This window comes from Mobula birostris, chromosome 5, assembly GCF_030028105.1.
Source record: "Mobula birostris isolate sMobBir1 chromosome 5, sMobBir1.hap1, whole genome shotgun sequence".
NCBI lineage: Eukaryota > Metazoa > Chordata > Chondrichthyes > Myliobatiformes > Myliobatidae > Mobula > Mobula birostris.
In genome coordinates, this window is record NC_092374.1 from 61940365 (window position 1) to 61963645 (window position 23281).

The 23281-nt window shown below is 41.3% G+C and overlaps 1 protein-coding gene across 1 annotated transcript in view; it reads right to left on the minus strand.

The window, feature by feature from the left end:
• Window positions 1-979: 979 nt before the first annotated feature.
• Window positions 980-23281, minus strand: part of LOC140198355 (atrial natriuretic peptide receptor 1) — a 60306-nt gene continuing 38004 nt past the window's right edge. Inside the window, exons 13-23 of the mRNA XM_072259453.1 lie at window positions 22879-23020; window positions 21031-21079; window positions 16438-16542; window positions 15752-15871; window positions 14362-14455; window positions 12882-12969; window positions 7751-7890; window positions 5762-5914; window positions 4542-4640; window positions 2549-2640; window positions 980-1177 (exon numbers count right to left, since the gene is read on the minus strand). Of these exons, the coding sequence (XP_072115554.1) occupies window positions 980-1177; window positions 2549-2640; window positions 4542-4640; window positions 5762-5914; window positions 7751-7890; window positions 12882-12969; window positions 14362-14455; window positions 15752-15871; window positions 16438-16542; window positions 21031-21079; window positions 22879-23020 (1280 nt within the window). The remainder of the gene's footprint in view (window positions 1178-2548; window positions 2641-4541; window positions 4641-5761; window positions 5915-7750; window positions 7891-12881; window positions 12970-14361; window positions 14456-15751; window positions 15872-16437; window positions 16543-21030; window positions 21080-22878; window positions 23021-23281) is intronic.

Genomic DNA, 23281 nt, shown 5'->3' on the forward strand with positions numbered 1-23281 from the left:
ACTCTAAAATCTCATCTTCTTGATATTTGTTGCTTATTTATTTATTATTATTACTTTTTTCTTTTTTGTATTTGAATAGTCTGTTGTCTTTTGCACATTTTTTTTTGTCCATCTTTGTTATGCGCAGATTTTTTATTGATTCCATTATGTTTCTTTGTATTTACTGTGATTGCCTGCAAGAAATTAAATCTCAGGGTAGTATATGGTGAAATTTACGGTATGTACTTTGATAATAAATTTACTTTGAGCTTTTCAACTACTAAATGGTTCTTCAATACATGAGTGACATTTATACACAGCAAGACAATGACATGGTAACAAGATTCAAATGACCAGAAGTGTTGCATTGGGATTGTGATATTGGGAAATGTACCTCACCAAGGCAGTTGTGAAGGGTAGTTTTGAGTGGTCGGAGGGTTGTGGGGTTCACATCCTATTCCAGAGATGGGAGTACATCAGATACACTCGAGGGAGTGCTGCACTGTCAGTGGAATCAGATTTTGGATGAGATGTTAAACAGAGGTCTACCCTGCCTTCCTATGTGCTCCCAAAGAACAGAGCAATTCTCTCCCTGGTACCTTGGCCAATATTTATCTCTCACTCAACACTACTAAAAGAGATTATCTGGTACCAGCAACCTACTGTGATCGGGGAGCCTGCTCTTCACAAACCGACACATATTTCCTACATTACAACAATAAACACGTTGTAAAATACTTCATTAGCTATAAAGCACATTGGATGCTCCGAAGCTATGAAAACAATAATATAAATACGAATCTTTGCTTTGCAATGTGGTCCCTAACATTACAAGTGTGTTTCATTGTCCTGTCCTTTAATTAACTACTTTGTAATTGCTCACTGTCCAGAGATATGGTGTGAGATTTGAATTTATGAGCCCTGCTCCTCAAAAAGAGCCTGAATTGCTGAAAACATTAAACAATGTCTAATTGGTGGTCTCAAACTCTAGATGTGTGGGCTACCAGGAGGTTGATTGGAGATCAGTGTCCAGTAACCCAGGAATAGCACAGTACATCTCTTGCTCTGACTCAGGGATGGCGTTGATATTTTCTGGCTGTGCTTTGTTCATTGGGGGCTTTGTCGGTGCACTTGCTGTTATGTTTGATGACGAACTTTGCTTCCCTTCAAGCCAATAGGTTATCATGTTGCCCTTTCCCTGCAAAAGGCAGATTACATAAAATCACATCAAACGAACAGCACAGAGGCCATTCTGCCCAAATAGTCTATACTAGTGTTTTGCTCCACATGAATCTTATCCATATCTTCTTTGTCTTACCCCGTCATTATATTCTTCCATTTTTTCCCTCATGTGTTTTTCCAGCTTTCTGTAAAAGCATTTTTGTTGTTTACTTCAATCACTCCCTCTAATCACCCTCTGAGTAGAGAACTTGCATCTGAATACCCTGTTGGATTTATTAGTGACCATCTTGTATTGTTGGACTCCCCTCCATAACCGTATAGTCTTTCTCATTGAAATACAGCAGCATTCTGCTAATCCACTGTTCAACAATTTGGAAGATCCTGTTGGCTCAGCATCTGCTTCACCACATAACTTTTCACCTGCTCCCTTCCTGTCACTGAGAGTCTGGTTTCCATGTTCCCTTCCAAATTCCTGTGGCTTTGTTTCCCGTTTCCCTTCAAGCTACCTGGGATTAGTTCCTGTGTTCCCATTTATCTCATTTCCCATGCTTTCTTTAAACTGGGCAGAATCCCATTCCCCACAGTCTCTTTAAAGGTAGCTTCAACTGGGAATTGCATTATAGTACTATACAACATACAAAAAAGTGAATTAGTGTGTTCGAGTGTCTAATAGTCCTGAAAAAATAATTGATTGGTACCACAGTCCCCAGCATGCCAGATTATTGGAGTTTTTAGTACACAATAAATGTTTTTTTTTATAAGATAATGTTATTAAGTTTCCTATAGCATTCAGTTTCTGAGATCTTTCAGTCAGCTTGGTTAAAAACAACTCTGAAGCACAAATTTATAGTTTGCGTCAACCAATGGGTCACTTGTCCAAGTTTCTATCACATTAATGTTCATTATTCATTACAAATAAGGTTGTTCTAAACTGATTAGAATACAGATCCAAGCTGGCAGTGGAGAATGGCAAGTCTTTGCAAGTTAGCTTCAGCAGATCCAATCACTGCACTATAATCCTTCCACTCTCAAATCTCAATTCTAAGTTGGGAAGAATTATTGTTCTCTTAAATATACTACAGGTCTCGTGATCTTCCAGTCACCTGGAGGGACCCGATATCAGACTCGTAAATGGACCTCTCATATGCTAAAAGAATATCTCATCGTAGTACTTGCACTTTATTTGTCTATCTGCACTGCACTTTCTCTGTAATTGTAACACTTTATTCTGCATTTTGTTTTTTCTTTCCGACCTCAGTCGATTTTTGTTTGGCATGTTCTATATGGATGGCGCATGAAACAAAAGTTTTTCATTATATCTTGGTACAATAAACCAATATATACAGTACATTGAATTTGTTCATAATATAACACAAGATTAACATACCTTTATTTGAAATGAGCCACGGCATATTAAAATATATCCTCCAAACTGTTCTAGGAGACTATAGGTGCTGGAACTGCACTGTATCTTCAGCGCTGAAATATAAGCAACCAAGCAGTTAAGGACCTAGTCTAAGATGGGACAGAAGGAATTCACTTCACCCATTGTTTGTGCCAAATCTTTGAAAGATCTCAATTAATTTCAAACACCCAATCCCTCCAAGATCTCACCAACACCCTCCTTGGGTACTGCAAGCCTGCTCTCATTCCACCATTCCTTAGTCCACTTCTTGCCCCTGCTTGGTGGTACTTGAATGAAGTTATATTCTCCTGCAGTTAGCACTTGGAAATGTGATCACAGTGTCCACACAGATTATGCTGAAGCATATTCAGGACATTGCATTTAGATTCGAAAGGGATAGGTGGGAGGAGGGTGGGGTTCTAAATCTGAAACAAGGATCAATAAGACATAGGAGCAGAATTAGACTGTTCGGCTCATTGAGTCCGCTCTGCCATTCTATCATGGCTGAATTAGTTTCCCTCTCAGCCCAATTTTTTTGCCTTCTCCCTGTAACTTTTAACACCCTTACTAATCAAGAAACTAGCAACCTCCATTTTAAATACAGTATATACAATGACTTGGCCTTCACGGCCATCTGTGGCAATGAATTCCACAGATTTCTTACCCTCTGGCTAAAGAAATTCCTCCTCATTTATATTCTAAAGGGATATCTTTGTATTCTGAAGTTGCGGCTTCTGGTCCAGATACTCCCCAACTACCGGAAACTTCCTCTCCTCGTCCATTCTATCTAGGCCTTTCTATATCCAAAAAGTTTCAATGAGATCCCTCTCATTCTTCTAAACTCCAGCGAGTACCGACCCAGAGCCACCAAAAGCTCCTCATATGTTAACTCTGTCATTCTCAGGATCATTCTCATGAGCCTCCTCTGGATCATCTCCAATGCAGAAACATCCTTTCTTGGATATGGGACCCAAAACTGCTCACAGTACTCCAATGTCTCACAAAGCCTTAGCATTACATCCTTGCTTTTACAGTCCTGTCAAAATGAATTGAATTAACTTTATTTCTTACATCTTTCACATGCTAATATTGCATTTGCCTTCCTTACCGCCGATTCAATCTGCAAGTTAACTTTTAGGGAATTCTGCACGAAGGCTCCCAAGTCCCTTTGCACCTCTAATTTATGAATTTTCTCCCTGTTTAGAAAGTAGCCTACGTCTTTATTCCTTCCACCAAAGTGCATGACCTTCCTACTCTATAATCTATTTGCCGTTTCTTTGTCCAGTCTCCTAAACTGTCTAAGTCCTTCTGTAGACTGCCTGCTTCCTCAAAAACTACCTGCTCCCCCACCTATCTTCATATCATCCATAAACTTGGCCACAAAGCCATCAATCCCATCATCCAAATCATTGACACATAATATGAAAAGCAGCAAGCCCAAAACCAAACCCTACGGAATACCACTAGTCACCACGAGCTATCTAGAAAAGGCATCCTTTATTCCCATTCTTTGCCTCCTGCCAGTCAGCCAATCTTCTACCATCAAGGTAAGGCAATCTAGCATGGAATTTGGGACAAATGTCTTTGCCCAGAGAGTGCAGGGCATGCAATTCATTCCCTCAAGGTGTACTTGAGGGAAATAGCAAAGATGGAGTTAAGGGCAAGCTGGTAAACACATGAAGGAGTAAAAGGATAAAAATGGGTTGGGGAGGCTCACACAAACTAAATGGGCCGAGTGGCCTGTTATGGTGCTACAAATTCTATTGCCCAGGATTGAGACATGTTACAACATAATTACAACTTCCTCTTTCTGCGTTGCGTCTGTGCCAATGGTAACTGGCAGCTTCTAATAACACGAGGTACAATTGACAAATCCCCGTGAAGCTGCAGCCGATGTAATAGAGGAGAAAATCAAGAGAAGAAAGATTAACTGGAAACAAAGTGGAAAAATGAACATCCACAGAGCGCGGTCTACCTTCACTTGTTGATTCCATCCTTGAAGCAGTGTTCACCGTGTCACCAAACAGGCAATAACGGGGCATCTTTGTCCCAACCACACCGGCAACCACAGGTCCTACAGTTAACAAAACAAGAACCACATTCCAACATCTTGGTAGTCAAAGACACTACAGTGCAATCGAATAAGACAATGGGTCATAGAAAACAATTTCAAAGGGCTTCATAATGGCCTTCTTTCAAACACTGCAACTACTGAACCCAGGACTATGTGAAGAGAAGAAGCAATCACAACCCCTCCACATGTCTCTGATGGTCAAATAGATCTGACTTTGAATTCCATTTTCCCATACTCTCTGGCTGTATATGAAAAGAAAATCATTATGAATCCTTTTGGTAGTGTTCTAATGATATATTCGATTCCCCATATTTCTTGAGTCTCTTAGTGTTCAAAGAAACTTCCATCTCAGCTTTAAATATACCCAGTGACCAAGGATCCATCACCCCTGGGATAGAGAATTACAACTTCTTGAGAAAATCGGGGATCTTCTATTCATGAAGGTAAGGCAATCTAGCATGGAATTTGGGACATATGTCTTTACCCAGAGTTGTGTTCATCAGTGGAACAATCAGAGGACAGTTAATGTAGAATACGTTCATTTAGTAGGGGTCTGGAACTTGCTTATGTCAATAGAGTGATTAAAGGAAGAAACACCCAGACAATCACTTGAAGAGCTATCAATTAAGAGCTGGGTAGTGGGATTAACTTAAAATCCATGTCTGGACTCAAGTGTGCCCTAAATTTCTAGGATTCCGAAGAGAAATCACTTCAGTTCTAACAGCTCATCTTCTTATCCTGTGATTACACCGCCTGGTTCTGTACTCACAGTTCTCTCAGCATCACCCTCCAACTCATTGCAAAATCTTGCATGTCAGTGAGATCGCATAAACTCCAATGGTAGCAGGCATATTATACTGAGCGCTCGCATCCCTCTCATCCCAGGAAGCAATCATGTTTCCAAGGTTTCCTAGTAACATACACTAAAACTACACCTAGCACTAGTTGTAAAATCAGCAAGACATCACTATGCTTGTATTCCAAACTCCTTGCAATGAAGGCCAACATTTCATTCATCTTCCTGTTGTAGCTGCATGCTAATTAACTTTTTGCCCACTGTCTTAATGTCCCTTTGCAAACCCCAGTGCCTTCCCAGCTCCACAGTACTTGCAATGCATTACCTGAATGGATTCCAGCCCGGATCTTGAGCTTAGTCTGTGGTTTGTGTGGAATTTTGAAAGTATTGCACACAGCTACCAAATCCAGGGCCATACTTGCAATTTGACTTGCATGAGCAATGCCATTTTCCTTTGGCACTCCGGAAACCACCATATCTACCACATGAAAAATAAAGGGAGAATTATACAGAGCTAACACCAGAGGAGTTTTCCAACCTCATCCAATGGAGCTGAATTTTAGAAATGAACACAATGTGCATCTGCTACTAAATGCTTCACATGAGTAACTGAGGCCACACTTCACACTGGAATCTCTGCTCAGGTTTGACAACAAGCGCAGCGGCAGGAAAAGTTGTGATATTTGCTCTCAGAGTTCTATTCCACTTCTTCAGCTGGCCCCACTCTACCACCCCACCCTTCTGCCTACACTTGGCTGTTTGAGGGAAGTTAGTGAGGGAGGTGGTGGAATAAACCCTGGAAGGTGCCTTGATGCTCTGCCGTGAGACCTACCATGTATCTGCGTTCCACTCCAGCCACACACAAGCTCCACCGGAAAGGTAACAAGCAGCAAGCCCGCCTATGAGTCCCCTGGGTTTCAATTGGAATCTACAGTAACTTAGGAAAATTACTATGTCTCTCCTATTTGGAGTGAAGTCACCGTCAATGCAGATCAAAACATTCCCCAACCCCCTTACCCCATCCCAAGCATCTTACATACATCCAATATCACAGCTTAGTATGGGCCTACATTGGAGCCTGTGTTTCATTGGTCTCACTACAAACTACAAAAGTTCATTGGGATGATATCAAATTTCAAATTCACCATCAATTTGTGGCCCAATTACTGGGTTGCATCAAATCAATTTTGAAATCTCAGACTATTCATATTTTCATCAGAGTCGCCTGCTTTGTCTAACTTACTGAAGGAGTCGATATGCGATTTCCTGCCTTTGACAGTACCTCTCAATTACAGAATACTTAAAGAAAAGAATTCTATTATACTTGTAAATAATAAATAGAAACATTCAAAGAAAATACACATTATTTCCAATCATCCGTCTCTCCGGCAGCTCACTGAAGATAAACCTATAATTCCTGGAGACACTCCAAGACAATCATTCAATAATTGTGTACTTATTTGATCAACCCAGCCTTGTACCGCAGACAGAATCAACATGTTGCATCTACGTATCACCCCCTTGTGCCTGGGATCCCAGCATCCACCAAGATCAAGGTCATCATCTACAACTCCATGTGATTGCACTGTTCCCATATCTTTTGATGTTTTCAATGGTCCAAACCAATCAGTCTCCATAGTTAAAGAAATAAGTGACCAATCTCCACAACCCTTTAGGGTAGAGAACTCCAAAGATTCACCACCCTCTGAGTAAAGAAATTTCCCCTGGTTTCAGTTGTAAATGTCCTACGTCTTGTTCTGAAACTAGAGAATTCACAAACCGAGGAAACACCATCCCTAACTCCAGCCTGCTAAGCCCCGTCATAACTTTGTAAGTCTCAAATATCTAATCCCTTAGCTCAGAACCATCAGGAGCAGACCTTAGACTTGGGGGCTGAGGGAGGTTAGGCTGATGTGGAAGGTTGCAGCACACTGACCAGTGCACTGTAATTCACTGAGGTCTCTCTATGGTCAACAGTAGTATCTGACCCATGTTGTCATTATGTGGTTAGCTGTCGCATGGAACTTCAGGACACTCCTATGGAGCATCATGGTATGTTTAAAGATACTGTTTCGTGCCAGTTGGTATCCACAAGTCACCAAAACGAAGTGGCAGCTGCAAGTTGCAACCCACTTCCAAAACTCACACTGATTGTCTCAGTGGAACTTGATTTTGGAGATTCCTCTGCAAGGTGCACATGCAACCAAATTCCACAATGTACCTTGTGCAGAAATGTCCTAATTTCATCTCAAAAACTGTTTTAGATTAAACACTCAACTCCTTCGATTAAGAAAGTGCTTTTTGCTATACTTACATGCATCTCCTATAGTTTCCACTTTGTAGACATCATAATTGTCTATGATTTCATCAAAGGTTGTGTATAATTTGTTTAACAATTCTACAACTTGATATGGTGTACTCATGCTTGACAGCTGTGTGAAGCCTTCTATATCACTGCAAGAAAATGGAAAAATATATTAAAATGAGAGAGACACTACAAAATGGAGTCATTAAGATGACTAGCATTATTCAGCACATAAAGTTCGAAAGGCAGGAATTCTAACCCCACTTCCTCACTACTCCTCTTTCCTCCCTCAATTCACCCCTTAAGCCCTGTCTCTTAGCTTCTGATCACTTGTTCTAAGATCTCTGTATTTGGCTCAGTTTCAAATTCTATTTGATGACATTCTGATAGGATATTTCTCAGTGTTAAAGCTGCCAGTTTCTATTGTGTTAACCCATTTACTTTAAAGAAAATTAGTGTGGCCAGTTTAAATACAGTAAGAAGAAATTTAATGCAAATGTATCAATCTTCAATGTGGTAAAATCTGGGAGATCATATATACATCACATTGCAAACAATTACATTGGTCTTACATTATATCTCATGCCCATACTTGTCACAAAGATTACTTGACATCTATACATTAAGACAGAATTTAAGACTACACTTAATTATATTTCTTTCAATGCCTGGAGATTTTCAAACCTCCAAATAAATGGACATCTGTCCTGCGCCGTAAATGGCACAAAATGATCAGAGAGCCCCCTGCCCCCACAGTCCTAGGACAATAGTTATCCTACGGCCAACACCAATGAAGCCACTTGTATATTCGCTATAACACTGCTGTTTAATTTCCTGTGTGAAATGATGCTACAAAAATGGCAATACTTCCAAATATTTTTCTTTTGATTGCTACTAGAACCACCCATACCACTCTAATGACTTTTCCCTTGACTATATTAAGTAAAACTGCTTTAATGTCAAGATTATTTATTTATTGCAACTCCAGTAAGTACAGTTAAACACTAAGTGTCAGCAGATTCTATCACTTCTGATAATGGAAGATGAAAATGCAACAAGGTAAAATGTGCCATTAAATCTATACTGCATCAATTATCCACTCAAGTACTTTATTTGCTAATTAAGTAAAATCAACAGTTAATGGTCCAGAATTTCCTACCACAAAGTCTGAATGATGTGGACTCAAGAATTGGAAGTACAATGTAAGAATTTGCAACGTGTTCCAAACTTGTGCACAGTGGTATAGGGGAGGACTGTGTCCAAGCTGAAGCAAGATGTCCTTCACCTGGCAAAAGACTTCCAATGTAGACACAATGAAGAGTATATCTGGACCAAAGAGGTCTGCAGGCATGAATAAGCAATCACTACAATTGCAAGACGGATGACAAGGGCCATTACAAAAGCAGGAGAGCAGTGAAGCAGAAAAATAAAACAAAAACCTGCAGCTGCCAGAAATCTGAAAATAAATTTTTTTTTAACTCCCAGCCATTTATTGGTGGAGAATGTTTATTCCGGAAAAAAATATTATTCTGTGTAATATCTTAAAAAGTATGTATTCAATGTATGTTGTGGTATTACAAGGAGTAAAATCCAATAGTCTGGAAAATCTACCAGTGCAGCATGTTCAAAGTTACCTAACCTATCCAAATTGCCAATCAATTGAATTTCACTATACCCTGGTTTTGAATTTTTTTTCCACTGACAGACTACAATGCATTGGTAAATTGTTTTTCTTATTGTCACGTGTACTGGGATCGAGAAGGACAACTTGTTTTGCACACTCCCCATACAGATCAACTCATTATAACAGTGTGTTGAAGTAGAACAAGATAAGTTCTCCCCCTGACTGTGTGGGTTTCCTCTCGGTGCTCCAGTTTCTTCCCACGGTCCAAAGCCGTATCAGTTGGTAGGTTATATGGTCATTGTGAATTGCCCTGTGATCAGGCTAGGGTTAAATCAGGTGTTGCTGCCTGGCATGGCTCGAAGGGCTGGACAGGCCTACTCCATGTTGTATCTCAATAAATCAATAAATAAAAATAAAGACTACAGAATAAAGTGCTACAGTGTGGAGAAAGGGCAGCACAGGTACACTGTGAGATGCAGGGTCACAATAACGTAAGTTATGAGGTCCATGAGGTCAAGAGACCATCTTACTGTATTAAGGAATCATTTGTTGTTGTTCTTCGTCCATCGTTGGCGTCGATGAGGACCTTGACACCATAATGATGGTGTCGAGACTAGTGCGTGATTTGGATTTAAGTGAGGGAGAGTTGCACAGCGTCAGCGTCACTCTCTCTTCCCAATTCCCATCTGGATCCAGTAGCAAGACAGAGTCTAGACGGCACCATTTAATGGTCTTATAACAGCGGGTTCTTGAGCCTGGTGGTGCACGCTTTTGGGCTTTTGTATCTTCTGCCTAATGGGAGGGTGGAGAAGAGAGAATGTCTGGAGTGTGTGTGGTCTTTGATTATGCTGGCTGCTTTACTGAGGCAGTGAGAAGTATAGACAGACTCCATGGAGGGGAGTCTAGTTTCCATGATGTGCCGAGCTTTGTCCATCACTCTCTCTAGTTTCTTGCAGTTGCCGTATCAAGCCGTGAGCCATCTGGATAGGATGGTTTCTGTGCTGCATCAATAACAATTGGTTAGGGTCAAAGGGGACATGCCAAATTTCTTTAGCCTTTCGGGGAAGTAGGGGCGTCAGTGAGCTTCCCTGGCTGTGGCATAGATGTGGTTGGACCAGCACAGGCTTTGATGATGTTCATGAAATTTTGAACCCTCTCAATCACAGCGTTGCGACATGGAGAGTGCTCCACCGACTTTCCCGAAGTCAATGACCGGCTCTTTTGTTTTGCTGACATTGAGGTCAAGGTTGTTGCCATGATATCATGTCACTAGGCTCTCTATCTCCTTCCTGTACTGTGACTCATTGTTATCTGAAATACAGTGGCATCATCTGCAAACGCAGGTGAAGTTAGAGCAGAAACTGGTCATGCAATCATAAGTCATGAGTATACAGCACATTTAACGCTACGACTGTGGAACAAGTTTCCAGACAGCCATGCTTACAATCAATATGTACAATAGAAAAGTCTTAACTAAAAGGCCCAAGATCCCAACTTTATAATCCTCACTCTGTGATATCACTTTAGTGATTAGGATTTAGGATCCATTTAGGATGGATTTTCCTCTCTACTCTGCTGGGCATGAACCATCATTGGTGAATACAGAGGTATCAATTCATTAGATGCATCAATTACTGGTGACAAATAACCAAATGAGTTAATGTTACATTACAGCCGATTGGCAGAATTGAATGGTTTACAGGAAATTTGTGGCAGCTGGTCAATTTAACTTCAATGAATTTATTGGCTGGTATTTTGTAAGGAGAAGTTACCAGAGACTTTAAAGTACAATCTGGTAGACTAATTTTCTTTTATGGAATGGTCCCTTCTTGATAGATCTGTGATTTTAAACCTACAGCTAGGTGGTCAGCTCTTCAAAGGCCTGCAAGGCAATTAGGCTTTGGTTAATGAATACTGGCCTTTCATATCTATGTCCTGGAAATTTAAATAATTGCTATCAGACAGGCCTGTCCAGATCCTGTAAGGATTCAAAGTACGTTTATTATCAAAGTATGTATACAACCTTGAGATTTGTTTGCTCACCAGCAGCCACAAATAAGAAACCCAAAAGAAGCCAATCTAAAGAAAAGAAAGACCAACACCCAATGTGCAGAGAAAGAGAAAAAAAAACACAAATCATGCAAACAATAGATGCAAGCAACAGCATTCTGAACCAAATTGAGTCCTTAGATGCAAATCCCAGGAGTAGCTGGAGTAGGCCCGAAGCCTCGGTCTCAGTTCATCATATTAGTGGGGCAAGCCGCCATGGAGGTCGCAGACACGGAGCGCAGCAGCCAGGGCAATCTCACAGCCTCAGCGTCATGGAGAGAGAGGAGTGAACATCATGGGAGAGTGAGTGAAATTGGCTCAACCCTTGCCTCCGATCCCAATCCTGCCTTTCTAGTCTATTTGGGGTGGTGTTTAAATTGTCCAAACACCTGATCATGCCTCGTGTTATGACCCAGGCCCCACAGCAGCAATATGCTCTGGGCCTAGGCCTCACTGCCCAGCACAAAGCCGTTCTTGACCTCTCCAAGTCAGCTCAGTGCTTAGTATGATCCAACCTCACACCCAGGTTAGGTGGACAGGCATAGAAACTCCTCTGCTTTGCTTTGATTCCTCTTCTCCGAATCACTCACTCCAACTCCATCTACGACAGCAACGCCATCTCCATCTCAGACCCGTTGTGCTTTGACTTTGCAACACACCAGCATGGCTCATCCCTCCAATCGGCTTCACCTTCTCTTGCCTCTTCATTGTTTGCAGTGATAGTTTACCACAATTTACTCCTGAAAAGGTGTGATTAATAATGTTCTGGGTGGAATTTCTTGCCTTTCAAACTACCAGTAAGCTGTTGTTCACCTTTAGTGGCGCCATTTTAAACCAGAAGCCTAATCACCCAAAACACAGCAACATTTTCCCTTTATACCACCAAATGAAAATGCAGCTCAGGCTGCATCTCTTAAAATTTCAGACTGAAATTTGTAAGATTTATTTTAGATTTCCAGTATCTGGAATGGTTTTCCTCTATTGTCTTGTTTCCCCTTCACTAATCACTCAGCTTTAGCATTTGGAACATTTTCTTACCTTCTAATCTAGTTCTTCCAGCCCTCTGCTCTACCTCCATGTCTCTCCTGCTTAAGCACGAGACAGAACTACTCCAATCAATCTGCTCCGCATGATTCTTCAACGCAGCAGTGACATTGTCGGCATTGCTTGCTTGCAATGCAGGAAAAGGTGCTGATGATGAGTATATAATTATACAATAACACTTCCCATTTTTGGCTGAAGATGGTACATCGAACAGCTTGCTGACTCTTTGCTATTCAAGTTCACATGGGATACATTGGCCCTTTTTATAGAATCCCTCTCACTTTACAATGCTTTGCCCTGATATGTGACATCAATGAATGGCAAGTATCCCCGTACAGTAGTTTACAGTGAGGAAGACTATGTTCATTTCTGACCATCTCCCTCAATTTCTGAATTTGCCACTCTCAACACACAGATATTTACCTAAAGAATATTGTGGCGCTGGCATAGTTCTGGGCTTGAGTCATGATTCCTTGCCTTAGATCGTCAGCTACTTGCTTTGGTAACATACCTGGTGTGGGGACACAATTTGAGACACATTAGACTCGTTAATGACACATAAGCACAATGCAACACCCTCCTCTTCTGATGTCTTCTAAGGGTTAGACACTGTGACCCAAAAGACAAAGACTGCATTCTGAACAGCTTACAGTTGTTCCTTCAAATCTTAATCAAGCAGTGCCACAAACAACCTGCTGTAAGACGTTAGCGGGTCGAGCAGCATATATGGGCAGAAAGCACCTGTCGATATTTCCAATCAAGGTCCTTCATTACTGCCCTAATGTAGGATTCATCCCCAAATGTTAGCAATTCCTTTCCTCCAGTAGATGCTTCACAACCTCCAGAAGACTGTTGCTCCAGATTCTGGCATCTGCAATCTCTTCTGTCTCCTCAATCAGGCAGAGTTGGGTGAACTACTACATACTGCATACAGGTTAAAAATATGAAAATCATAGATTCATAGGTGAAAATTATAGCGTAGTTAAGATGACTATGTTGTGTTCTAAGCACGAAATGTGAAATACCATGGGTGATTGATAAGTTTGAGGCCTAAGGTAGAAGGAGTCAATTTTAGAAAACCTAGCACATTTATTTTTCAACATAGTCCCCTCCTACATTTACACACTTAGTCCAGTGGTCGTGGAGCATACGGATCCCTTCTTTGTAGAAGTGGTCCACAGCAGGTGATTGATGTTTGTGGTCTAAGGTAAAAGGAGATGATTTATTAACTTCAAACTTTCTGCATTATCACTCAAAGAGTTAAACTGCACGTGCATATAATGACAGCATCTTGGACCTCCAGGTGGTCCACAGCAGGGGTGATTGATAAGTTCATGGCCTTAGGTAGAAGGAGATGAGTTATACAGCTCTTCTTACATGCATGTGCAGTTCAACTCTTTGAGTGAAAATGCAGAAAGTTTGAAGTTAATAACTCATCTCCTTCTACTTTAGGCCACAAACTTATCAATCACCCCTGCCGTGGACCACTTCTGGAGGTCCAAGACACCGACTTCTACAAAGAAGGGATACGTATGCTCCACGACCGCTGGACTAAGTGTGTAAATGTAGGAAAAATAAATGTGCTAGGTTTTCTAAAATTGACTCCTACCTTAGGCCACAAATTTATCAATCACCCCTCATATGAATTTCATACAAGACAGAGGCTGACATTCTTGTCATATTAATGTTATAAAGTAATCCTGCTGCTAAAACAGAGAATGCATTGATAACACTGGACATCACTTGAGCTCAAAATTGCTATTGTCAACTTCTAGTAATAATCTGGTCCATAATCTGTTTTATTCAGAATTATGCAGATTGGGAAGGATTTCTTATAAGATCTGATTTAATAATCACGGTTCCATTCATGTTAACATGTGAAAGGGCTTTCTCAAGAACTTACTGTAAAGTAGGCGGTCAGTTTTCTGTTTCTCATGGACCAAGTCCTGCGTTCTCTCAGCCACCAAAGTTTCCAGGTGTTTGCTGTACTTCTCCATCTTACAGACAAATGGAGAAATCAGTTAAAAGCTATCCTATAAAGGAGGCAAGTCCTAAACTTAGAGCTGGAAGTGAGTTCTGAACTCATTTTCTGGACTGTGTCATAAGCTTGAAGTGATGATGTCTGCTGTCTAGGGTTGGGGTCATAATTCACGTCTATATCCTAAATATGGGTCGTAACTACGTTCTGCCTCACTGCTGCCCGCTATCACCCCACTCCCTGATGCATGAAGAATCGGCCACTTCCTACCAGAGGCCCAGCAAACTTACCCTAGTTAGCGCTTTTAAATGGTCAGGCAAGTTTACTTTCACACTCTTCCCACAATCATAAACACGTAAAAGTGTGCAGATGCTGGAAACCCAAAGACACACACACACACAATGTTGGAGGAACTCAGCAGGTCAGGCAGCTTCTGTGGAAAAGAATAATCACTTGACGTTTTGGCCCCTCCTTCCCACACCAGGTTGGTTACCCCTTAACATGGTTTGAAGGTTCACAGGGAGTGGCTGAGGTCAATTTTAAACACCAGAAAAGCGAAAGGAATAGAAGGACATACTCAAGATGAAAGGATCTCGTGATATTTTCTTCAACATTTTGCTTTTAAAGCAGGGACGCAGGAAATACGGCACTAATTAACTGGATCTTCTTTCAGCAGGTTTGCCCCATTTCCTTATTAGATTTATTAGGACCATCTTTAAACCTGGGGCTCCAGTTCTTGCTACCCCCATAAACTGAAGTGCCATCACTTTGAAATCTCTGTTTGATCAGTGACAAATTTAATTTTAACATTCCCAATTAAGAAGACAAGAACAGGAGCAGGAGTAGGTCAATGGGCCACTCGATCCTGCCCTATCATTCAATGTGATCATGGCAGATCTATGCTGGCCTCAATCCCTATTTTATGCTGTTTCCTTATCACCCTCAATACCTCAAATATTTATCTGTGTCCACCTCCACTATTTCTAATGATCAGGCATCCATCATTGTTGTGAGCAGAGAATTCCCAACAAGTTTTTGAACAGCAGAATTTATCAGAACAAGAGGCAAGGACAGAGCTCCCCTGAGTTACAGAATGGATACGTGAAATCGAAGGATGGTTTGAGAGGATGAGACGGAGAGGAATGTGAGTTAGCCCGTGTGGAGTGCAAAGACCAGCACAGAACTGTTAGGCTGAATGGTCTCTCTGTATAATAGAAGCTGAATTTCAAGAGAAACCAAGTATAACTTTGGACTTTCCATCTTCATTTACGAAGGATAATGATGTTTGCAATGAATTCCTGTTTTCTTCCCATACCAAAGTCATCATCATGTCCACAGGGCTGACTTTATTGGGATTAATCCTGTGCAGGTACTTCTTGACTTGTTCGAACGAGGGCCGGTAATTTGGATTCTGTGCACGGCACTTCCTAATCAGCTGCGGAACGAAAGGAAGAAAAAAGTTCGTTAAAAGTCTCTGATTTCCCTGCCAAGCCATTTACTAACTCCTGGAGTATCCGTCCGCTGGAGGAGGTCAACGGTCGAGCAGCGTGTCATGTCGGAGAAAGGTTTTGGGTGTGAGAGTTGGGAAGTGAGACGGCCAGTATAAACAGAGCAGGGGAGTGGTGAGGAGGAAGTCCGAGGTGACAGAGGATGGGTGCAAGTTGGCAGGTGGGTTGTTCCAGCTAGGGGATATTGGGCTTACATCAGCAGGCATTGAGCTAGAAGACAGCGGCAGGTGAAAGGTGGATAGAGGCACCCAAGGAGAGGGAGAAAAGAAATCAAGAAGCAAATTGACTGAGGTATGGGGGAGTGGTGTGTGAAGGTTGGCGACAGCTGCTGGAAGCGGATAAGCAGGAAGGAAGAGTTTACAGTAAAGGAGCTGATAATGGGAGCCATTAGGAAAAAGGCGAATGGCTAATGGGACCAGAACCAGGAGGGGGAGGGGGATTCTAATTTCTGAGTTTGCCCCAGACATGGCTTTCCTTGCACAGGCTCATTTACCATGACATATTCCGAGGGACAAGGACAGGCGTTTTCTGATTTTCCACTTATTAATTCCGGTAAAGGTGGGCACCTCCCACATTCAGTCAAATTTCCATCTTCCCTCTGAAATATAATTCAAGGACACAAGTTAAACATTAATTTAGTACAATATTTTTTGTTTAAAAGTCGTCAGAAAATCATGTTCTTTTGCAAAACATGTCAGCGCTATCTTTAAGTTATACGTCTACATTGAAGGCTATGGGAAATAAGACACAAACTGGAACCATGGCTGAATGGAAAATGACTGGGGTACGGAGTTTGAAGGGTATAAAAAGGGGGCTACTACTTTATGCAAATTGTAATCGGAAGGAGGGGGCAAGGAAGAGAGAACGAACTGTAGAACAGGCTGTTGGGCACCTGAGGTTACTTCTAGTATTGTATTACAGTAGATCATTTGATTGTTGATAAGTACTCTTTACTTCTGTATTTTAGTGAAGTGGCTGATCAGTAGTCTTTATATAATCCCACTGTTTTCTCTTTGTAGTGCCTCCTACATTTGCAAATACCTTTTGCTGCTGAAGCAGGAAAGAACAAGGAACAAAGTTATAAAACAATGTCTGTCTGCTGTTAATGATTACAGCTTGCCATTCAATGCTATCATCCCATCAATACTAAGCCTGAGCCTCAGTACCTCTGTCTGCAGCTGGATCTCAGAAATCCTCATTGGGAGACAACAGTTGGCATGGATTGGTCATAGCGTCTGCTCCTCACTGACAATCAACACAGGCACACCTCAAGGATGGATACTTAGCCTACTGCTCTGCTCTCTCTACATTCACGACTGTGTGACTAAGGACAACTTAAGCACCGTTTATAAATTTGCAGATGACACCATGGTTGTTGGTAAAATCTCAGACAGTGACGAGAAGGCATATGGGAGTGAGCTGGACTGGCTGTTTGAGTGGTGTTATAACAACAACCTTGCACTTAACATCAGCAGGACCGAGGAATTGATTGTGGACTTCTGAAAGAGGAAATCAGGAGAATCTGTGCCAGTCCTCCTTGAGGGGTCAGTGGTGGAAAGGGTGAGCAGCTTTAAGTTCCTCGGTAAGAATAACTCCGAGAATCAGTCCAATGCCTAGGGCACTGATGAAATCACAAAGAAGGCAGATCAGCAGATCTACTTTGTTAAGGGTTTGAGGAGTTGTGGTTTGTCAGCAAAGGTCTTGTGCATTTCTATATACAGAGCAAATTCCTAATTCCCAGAGTAATCTCATGAGAGTTCAGCTTTCTGCAAGGTTTTAGATTCTCAGTCACAGGATCTATTCAGGGTTGAAACTGATGGACCGTCAATACCGAGGAAATTAATGGGTATGGATTGGAGTTGGAGCTGAGTTAGAAGATCAGCCAACGTTCTCACGGATTGGTGGCACAGGCTCAAGTGGCCAAATGGTCTGCTCCCACTCTGATTCTTTATGTGAGAATTTGCTGGACTTTCTGCCTATAAATTGAAGCATCTCCAAACAGGGTAAATATATTACAATGCTTAAAAGACATTTGGGCAGGTATGTGGATAGGAAAGAAAGGTTTAGAATGATATAGACCATGCAAGTAAATGGGACTACCTCAGGAAGGCAACTTGGTTGAGCAAAAGGGCCTGTTTCCAAGCTTTATAGATCTCTGACCTCCATGTCCCTTGGCCACATAGGAATATCTTCCCCTGCATTTCCTGACAACAGTTACTCTAGTCACCGTTCCAGGGTTAACCATGGTTTCGCTCATGAATTTTGGCTATTTCCTTATGAATTAAAATTGATCAAAAGAAAAACGCTGGTAAAGTTTATCTGCACTATTTTTCCCCCAAAAATTTAAAGAACATATTGGAGAGAATGAAAGCTTGTTAAACTTAACAGTGACCAGTAACAGCTGAATGATATTGGAGTTGAAGAGTCTAAGAAATGAGGAGAGGTTGGGCAAATAAAGGAAGTAACTATCTGGTGTAGAAGAGTAAGGATACTATTACAGTGTTTTTAAAAAGTATTTACTCACTATGGAAGTTTTCATATTTTATTGTTCTACAACATTGAATCACAGTGGATTTAATTTGACTTTTTTTTGATGCTGATCAACTGAAAAAGACTTTTGTGTCAAGTGAAAACAAATCTCTACAAAGTGAGATCAATTAATTACACAAAATAATTCCATAAGTATTCACTCCCTTCAAGTAAGTATTTATTAGATGCACCTTTGACAGCAATTACAGCCTTGAGTCAGAGTGGATAGGTCTATATCAGCTGTTCACATCTGAACACAGCATTTTTCCCCCATTCTTCTTTATAAAACTGTTCAAGCTCTGTCAGATTGCACAGGGATCATGAGTGAACAAATATTTTCAAGTCCAGCCACAAATTCTCAGTTTGGTTGAGATCTGGACTCTGACTTGGCCACTCCAGGACATTAACTTTGTTGTTTTTAAGCCATTCCTGTGTAGCTTTGGCTTTATGCTTGGCATCATTGTCTTGCTGGAAAACAAATCTTCTCCCAACTCACAGTTCTCTTGCAAACTGCCTCAGGTTTTCCTCCAGGATTTCCCTGTATTTTGTTACATTCATTTTACCCTCTACCTTCACAAGTGTTCTAGGGCCCGGTGCAGTGAAGCATCCCCACAGCATAAGGCAGCCACCACCATGCTTCACTGTATGGATGGTGAGTTCTTGATGATGTGTGGTGTTTGGCTTACACCAAACATGGCATTTAGTCTGATGGCCAAAAAGCTCAATTCCAGTTTCATAAGACCATAGAACCTTCTTCCAGCTGACTTCAGAGTCTCCCACATGCCTTCTGGCAAACTCAATCCAAGATTTCATGTGAGATTTTTTTCAACAGTGGCTTTCTCTTTGCCACTCTCCTTTAAAGCTACAACTGGTGAAGCACCCGGGCAACAGTTGTTGTGTGCACAATCTCTCCCATCTCAGCTACTGAAGCTTGTAACTCCTCCAGAGTTGTCATAGGTCTCTTGGTGGCCTCCCTCACTAGACCCTTTCTTGCACAGCACTCAGTTTTTGAAGATGACCTGCTCTAGGCAGATTTACAGCTGGGCCATATTCTTTCCATTTCTTGATTGAATTACCTGTACTCCAAGGGACACTCATTGACCTGGAATTTTTCTTGTATCCATCTCCTGACTTGTGCTTTTCAATAACCTTTTCGCATAGTTGCTTGGCATGTTCTTTTGTCTTCATGCAGAGGTTTTTACCAGGATACTGACCCTCCAGTAGTTGGACTTTTCAGATACAAGAATAGTTCAACTACAATCATTGAATCACCTTGACTGCACACAGGTGATCTCCATTTAACTAATTATGTGACTTCTAAAACCAATTGGCTGCAGCAGTGATGATTTGGTGTGTCATATTAAAGGGGGTGAATACTCATGCAATTAATTATTTTGTGTTTTATATTCATACTTAATTTAGGTCACTTTGTAACCTGTTCAGTTTATCTGCATTAACCTCAATCAAATCAAGAAAATCAGAAAGTAGATAGGATGTTTTATTGGAGATTTTATGCAAGTTATATACACTGACCAAAAATGGGGCAGAAGTAAGCTTTCTTTGGGTTCCTGCTCATTGTGGAGTGGAGGGTAATGGTGGATAGTATAGCTAAACAATTGCTCAAATCGTCTATAATAGAGGCCCAGATCCTTCTTAGCAAAGCGGAAGTCAAGAGCATTATTAAAACATGTATTGAGATATGGCACAAGCATTGGGATGAGAGTGAAACAGGGAGACAACTGTACAAAATACAGAGGCAAATCAGATATAAAAGATTGTCAAGTGATCATCAGTTGTTTGAGAATTGGACACACTAGTCTTAATTACACATTACACAAAATAGGGAAACATCCAACTGGGTTGTGTGAATACTGTAATCAACCAGAAACAGTTGAACATGTATTGATAAAATGTAAAAAGTATCAAAAAGAAAGAGTGAAGATGATAGGAGCACTTAAGATAAACAAAAAAAACTGACATTGGTATAGAAGACATTTTAAGTGGGAATTCAAGAGAAATACAGATCTATATCATGAAGTATCTGAAAGGCTCAGGTTTATTATGTAGAATTTAGGGAATGCAATTCTTTTCCCTTCTCCTGTTTATCCAATGATCCACCCTCCAGTCTAGCAGGTGGCAGTAATGCACCTTAAAGCTGGTTTGCCAACTGCCATAAAACAACGCAAGAAGAAGAAGAAGATCACTTTGTAGAGATCTGTTTTCACTTTGACAGGAAAGAGTCTTTTTCTGTTGTTCTGTGTCAAAAAGCCAAATTAAATCCACTGGGATTCTAAGTTGTAAAATAATAAACATGAAAACTTCCGAGGGGGTGAATACTTTTTAGGCACTGTAAATGAGGTGGGTAAACAACTTGACCAGATCAGTGGAAGAATCGATTTCCTCTGGTGAGATGTCCAGTTTAAGAGGTCACAATCATAAAAGGAGCAGTAGGAACATAGATAATTTCCTGTTTCTTATAGAACTGTAAGTATAAAACAGGGTTCAGATCAAAGAATATCAGAGTTGGAATCTGCCTGGCTTTTTAAATTAATCTTACCGGCACAGGGTCACTTCTGGTCGCAATTTGCAGTAGAATGATGGCATAGCTGTAAAAATTTTAGAAAAAAATAATTTAAGAATAATGTCCAACTGGTTCAAAGCTTTGATTCTGCACACAAAATTATAACTCCTGTTCCACTCCACTGCAATCACACACTGCTTCAGTTTGTTTAGATTGTGCTGTGACTCTATCCCAGTTAAGAAGGGACCCAAACTACCCTTCTTCCAGCGCACAAAGTCGGCACAGGAGATCCAATTATGTTGGGACGTTGGCTTCTAGGCAGGTAGTACATACATCATCTCGCCCTTGAGCTTGAGAACAGGTGGGCCTTCCAGACGTGATGTTAGAAGTAGAAGAAATTGGGGAGGGAGTAGCCTCGCACTGATTGGCCTCTCCGTGGCTGGACCGTGTGGCGCCTCACCACTGGAACATTGAGCCATAAGACCATTAGACCATCAGATGTAGGAGCAGAATTAGGCCATTTGGCCCATCGGGTCTGTCCCACCATTTCATCATGGCTGATCCATTTTCCCTCTCAGTCCCAATCTCCTGCCTTCACTCTCAAGAATCTATCAACTTCTGCATTAAATATACCCAATGACTTAGCCTCCACAGCTGTCTGTGGCAACGAATTCTACAGATTCACCACTCTCTGGCTTAAGAAATTCCTCCCAATCTTCATCCAAAATGGACTTTACTCAATTCTGAGGCTGTGTTCTCTGGTCTTAGACTCCTCCATTATAGGAAACAGCCTCTCCAAATCTACTCTGTCGAGGCCTTTCAACATTCAATACGTTTCAATGAAATTCCCCTCTCCATTCTTATTAATTCCAGTAAACGCAGTAAGCCAACAAGCTGTAAGAGAAAGGATATTGCTTGCAAGAAGGAGGCATATATTGCCTATGCCTGTTTGACACCTTACCAAATGGTAGAACACTTGAGGTTCTTGGTACAGAACCTTCAGTTCTATTGCCCTTAATACCTAGCAGAGTTTATCAGTTTTCCTTTGCTTGAGGCCATGGCATCCACTTGACCAGAACCATCACATCTGAAAGCCACTGCTCTAAATTTGTCCACGCATTGGAAAGCTGGATTTCTCTGCATGCTGGAGTTGGTAGCTGGCTTACTATTGTCACATGTACCAAGATAGAGTGAAAAGCTTCTGTCTGCATGTCATCCATTCAGAGTATTCCATACAGAACATCAAGGTAGTGCATGAGAAATCAACCAGAATACAGGATATAAAGTTGCGTTTCAGAGAAAGTGCAGTGCAGAGAGACAAAGTGCAGGGGTGATGGCGAGGTAGATCAAGAGCTCTGAAGTTCATATTTATCATAAAAAGTTCATTCAAGAGCCTTATAACAGCAGGATAGTAGATGTCTTTGAGCCTGTTAGTAGGTGTTCTCAAGTTTTTCTTTATCTTCTGCGAGGTGAGGGGGGTGGTGGTGAGAGAGAACAAGCAGGGTAGGAGGAGTCCTTGATTATGTTGGCACCTTTCCTGAGGCAGTGAGCAGTGAGCATGGAATAAATGGAGGGGAGGCTGGTTTTAGCGATGGACTGGGCTTTCCACATTTCTCTGCATCTTTTTACAGTCTTGGGCCAAGCCGTTGCCAAAGTAAGCAGCAATGCATCCAGACCAGATGCTCTCTGTGGTGCATCAGTAAAAACTGGTGAGAGTCATCAGAAATGTGCCACATTTCCTCAACCTTCTGAGGTTATTGGTCATTGCTTCCCTGTAGTTGACCAGGACCAGCTGTAGACATCTGAGCCTGCAGTCTTTAACTCAAAAGAGTGCCACTCACTGATATATGACTTAATGTCCATGGAGGTTATTCTGCTGGTTACCTGTATACATCTGCAGCAGAAGTGGGTTCAAAGTTCGATGCCAGCTGGGCCTCCGGAGGTAAGTATACTTGAATCAGCCTCTGTCGGTAGGTACTAGGGGGATCAGGAAAGTCCTCTTTCCTGTATATTGGCAAGCAGAAATCTGTTGGAAAAGACAAGAAACTTCATTAACTCATGACAAAGATCTGAGGTAGGAAACATGAGGAACTTTCTTTAAGCAAGAATTATGGTGATCTGGAATGTGCCTGAAAAGGCACTAAAGCAGATTAGAACACAAGACATAGATCAATATAGCACAAGAACAGATCACATGTCTAGTCCATCAATGTCTCTCGTAATCTAATAAACTTCCATCATGTCTGCTGACACAGAGCAGTGGAATCGGACTGTTCGAATTTCATTG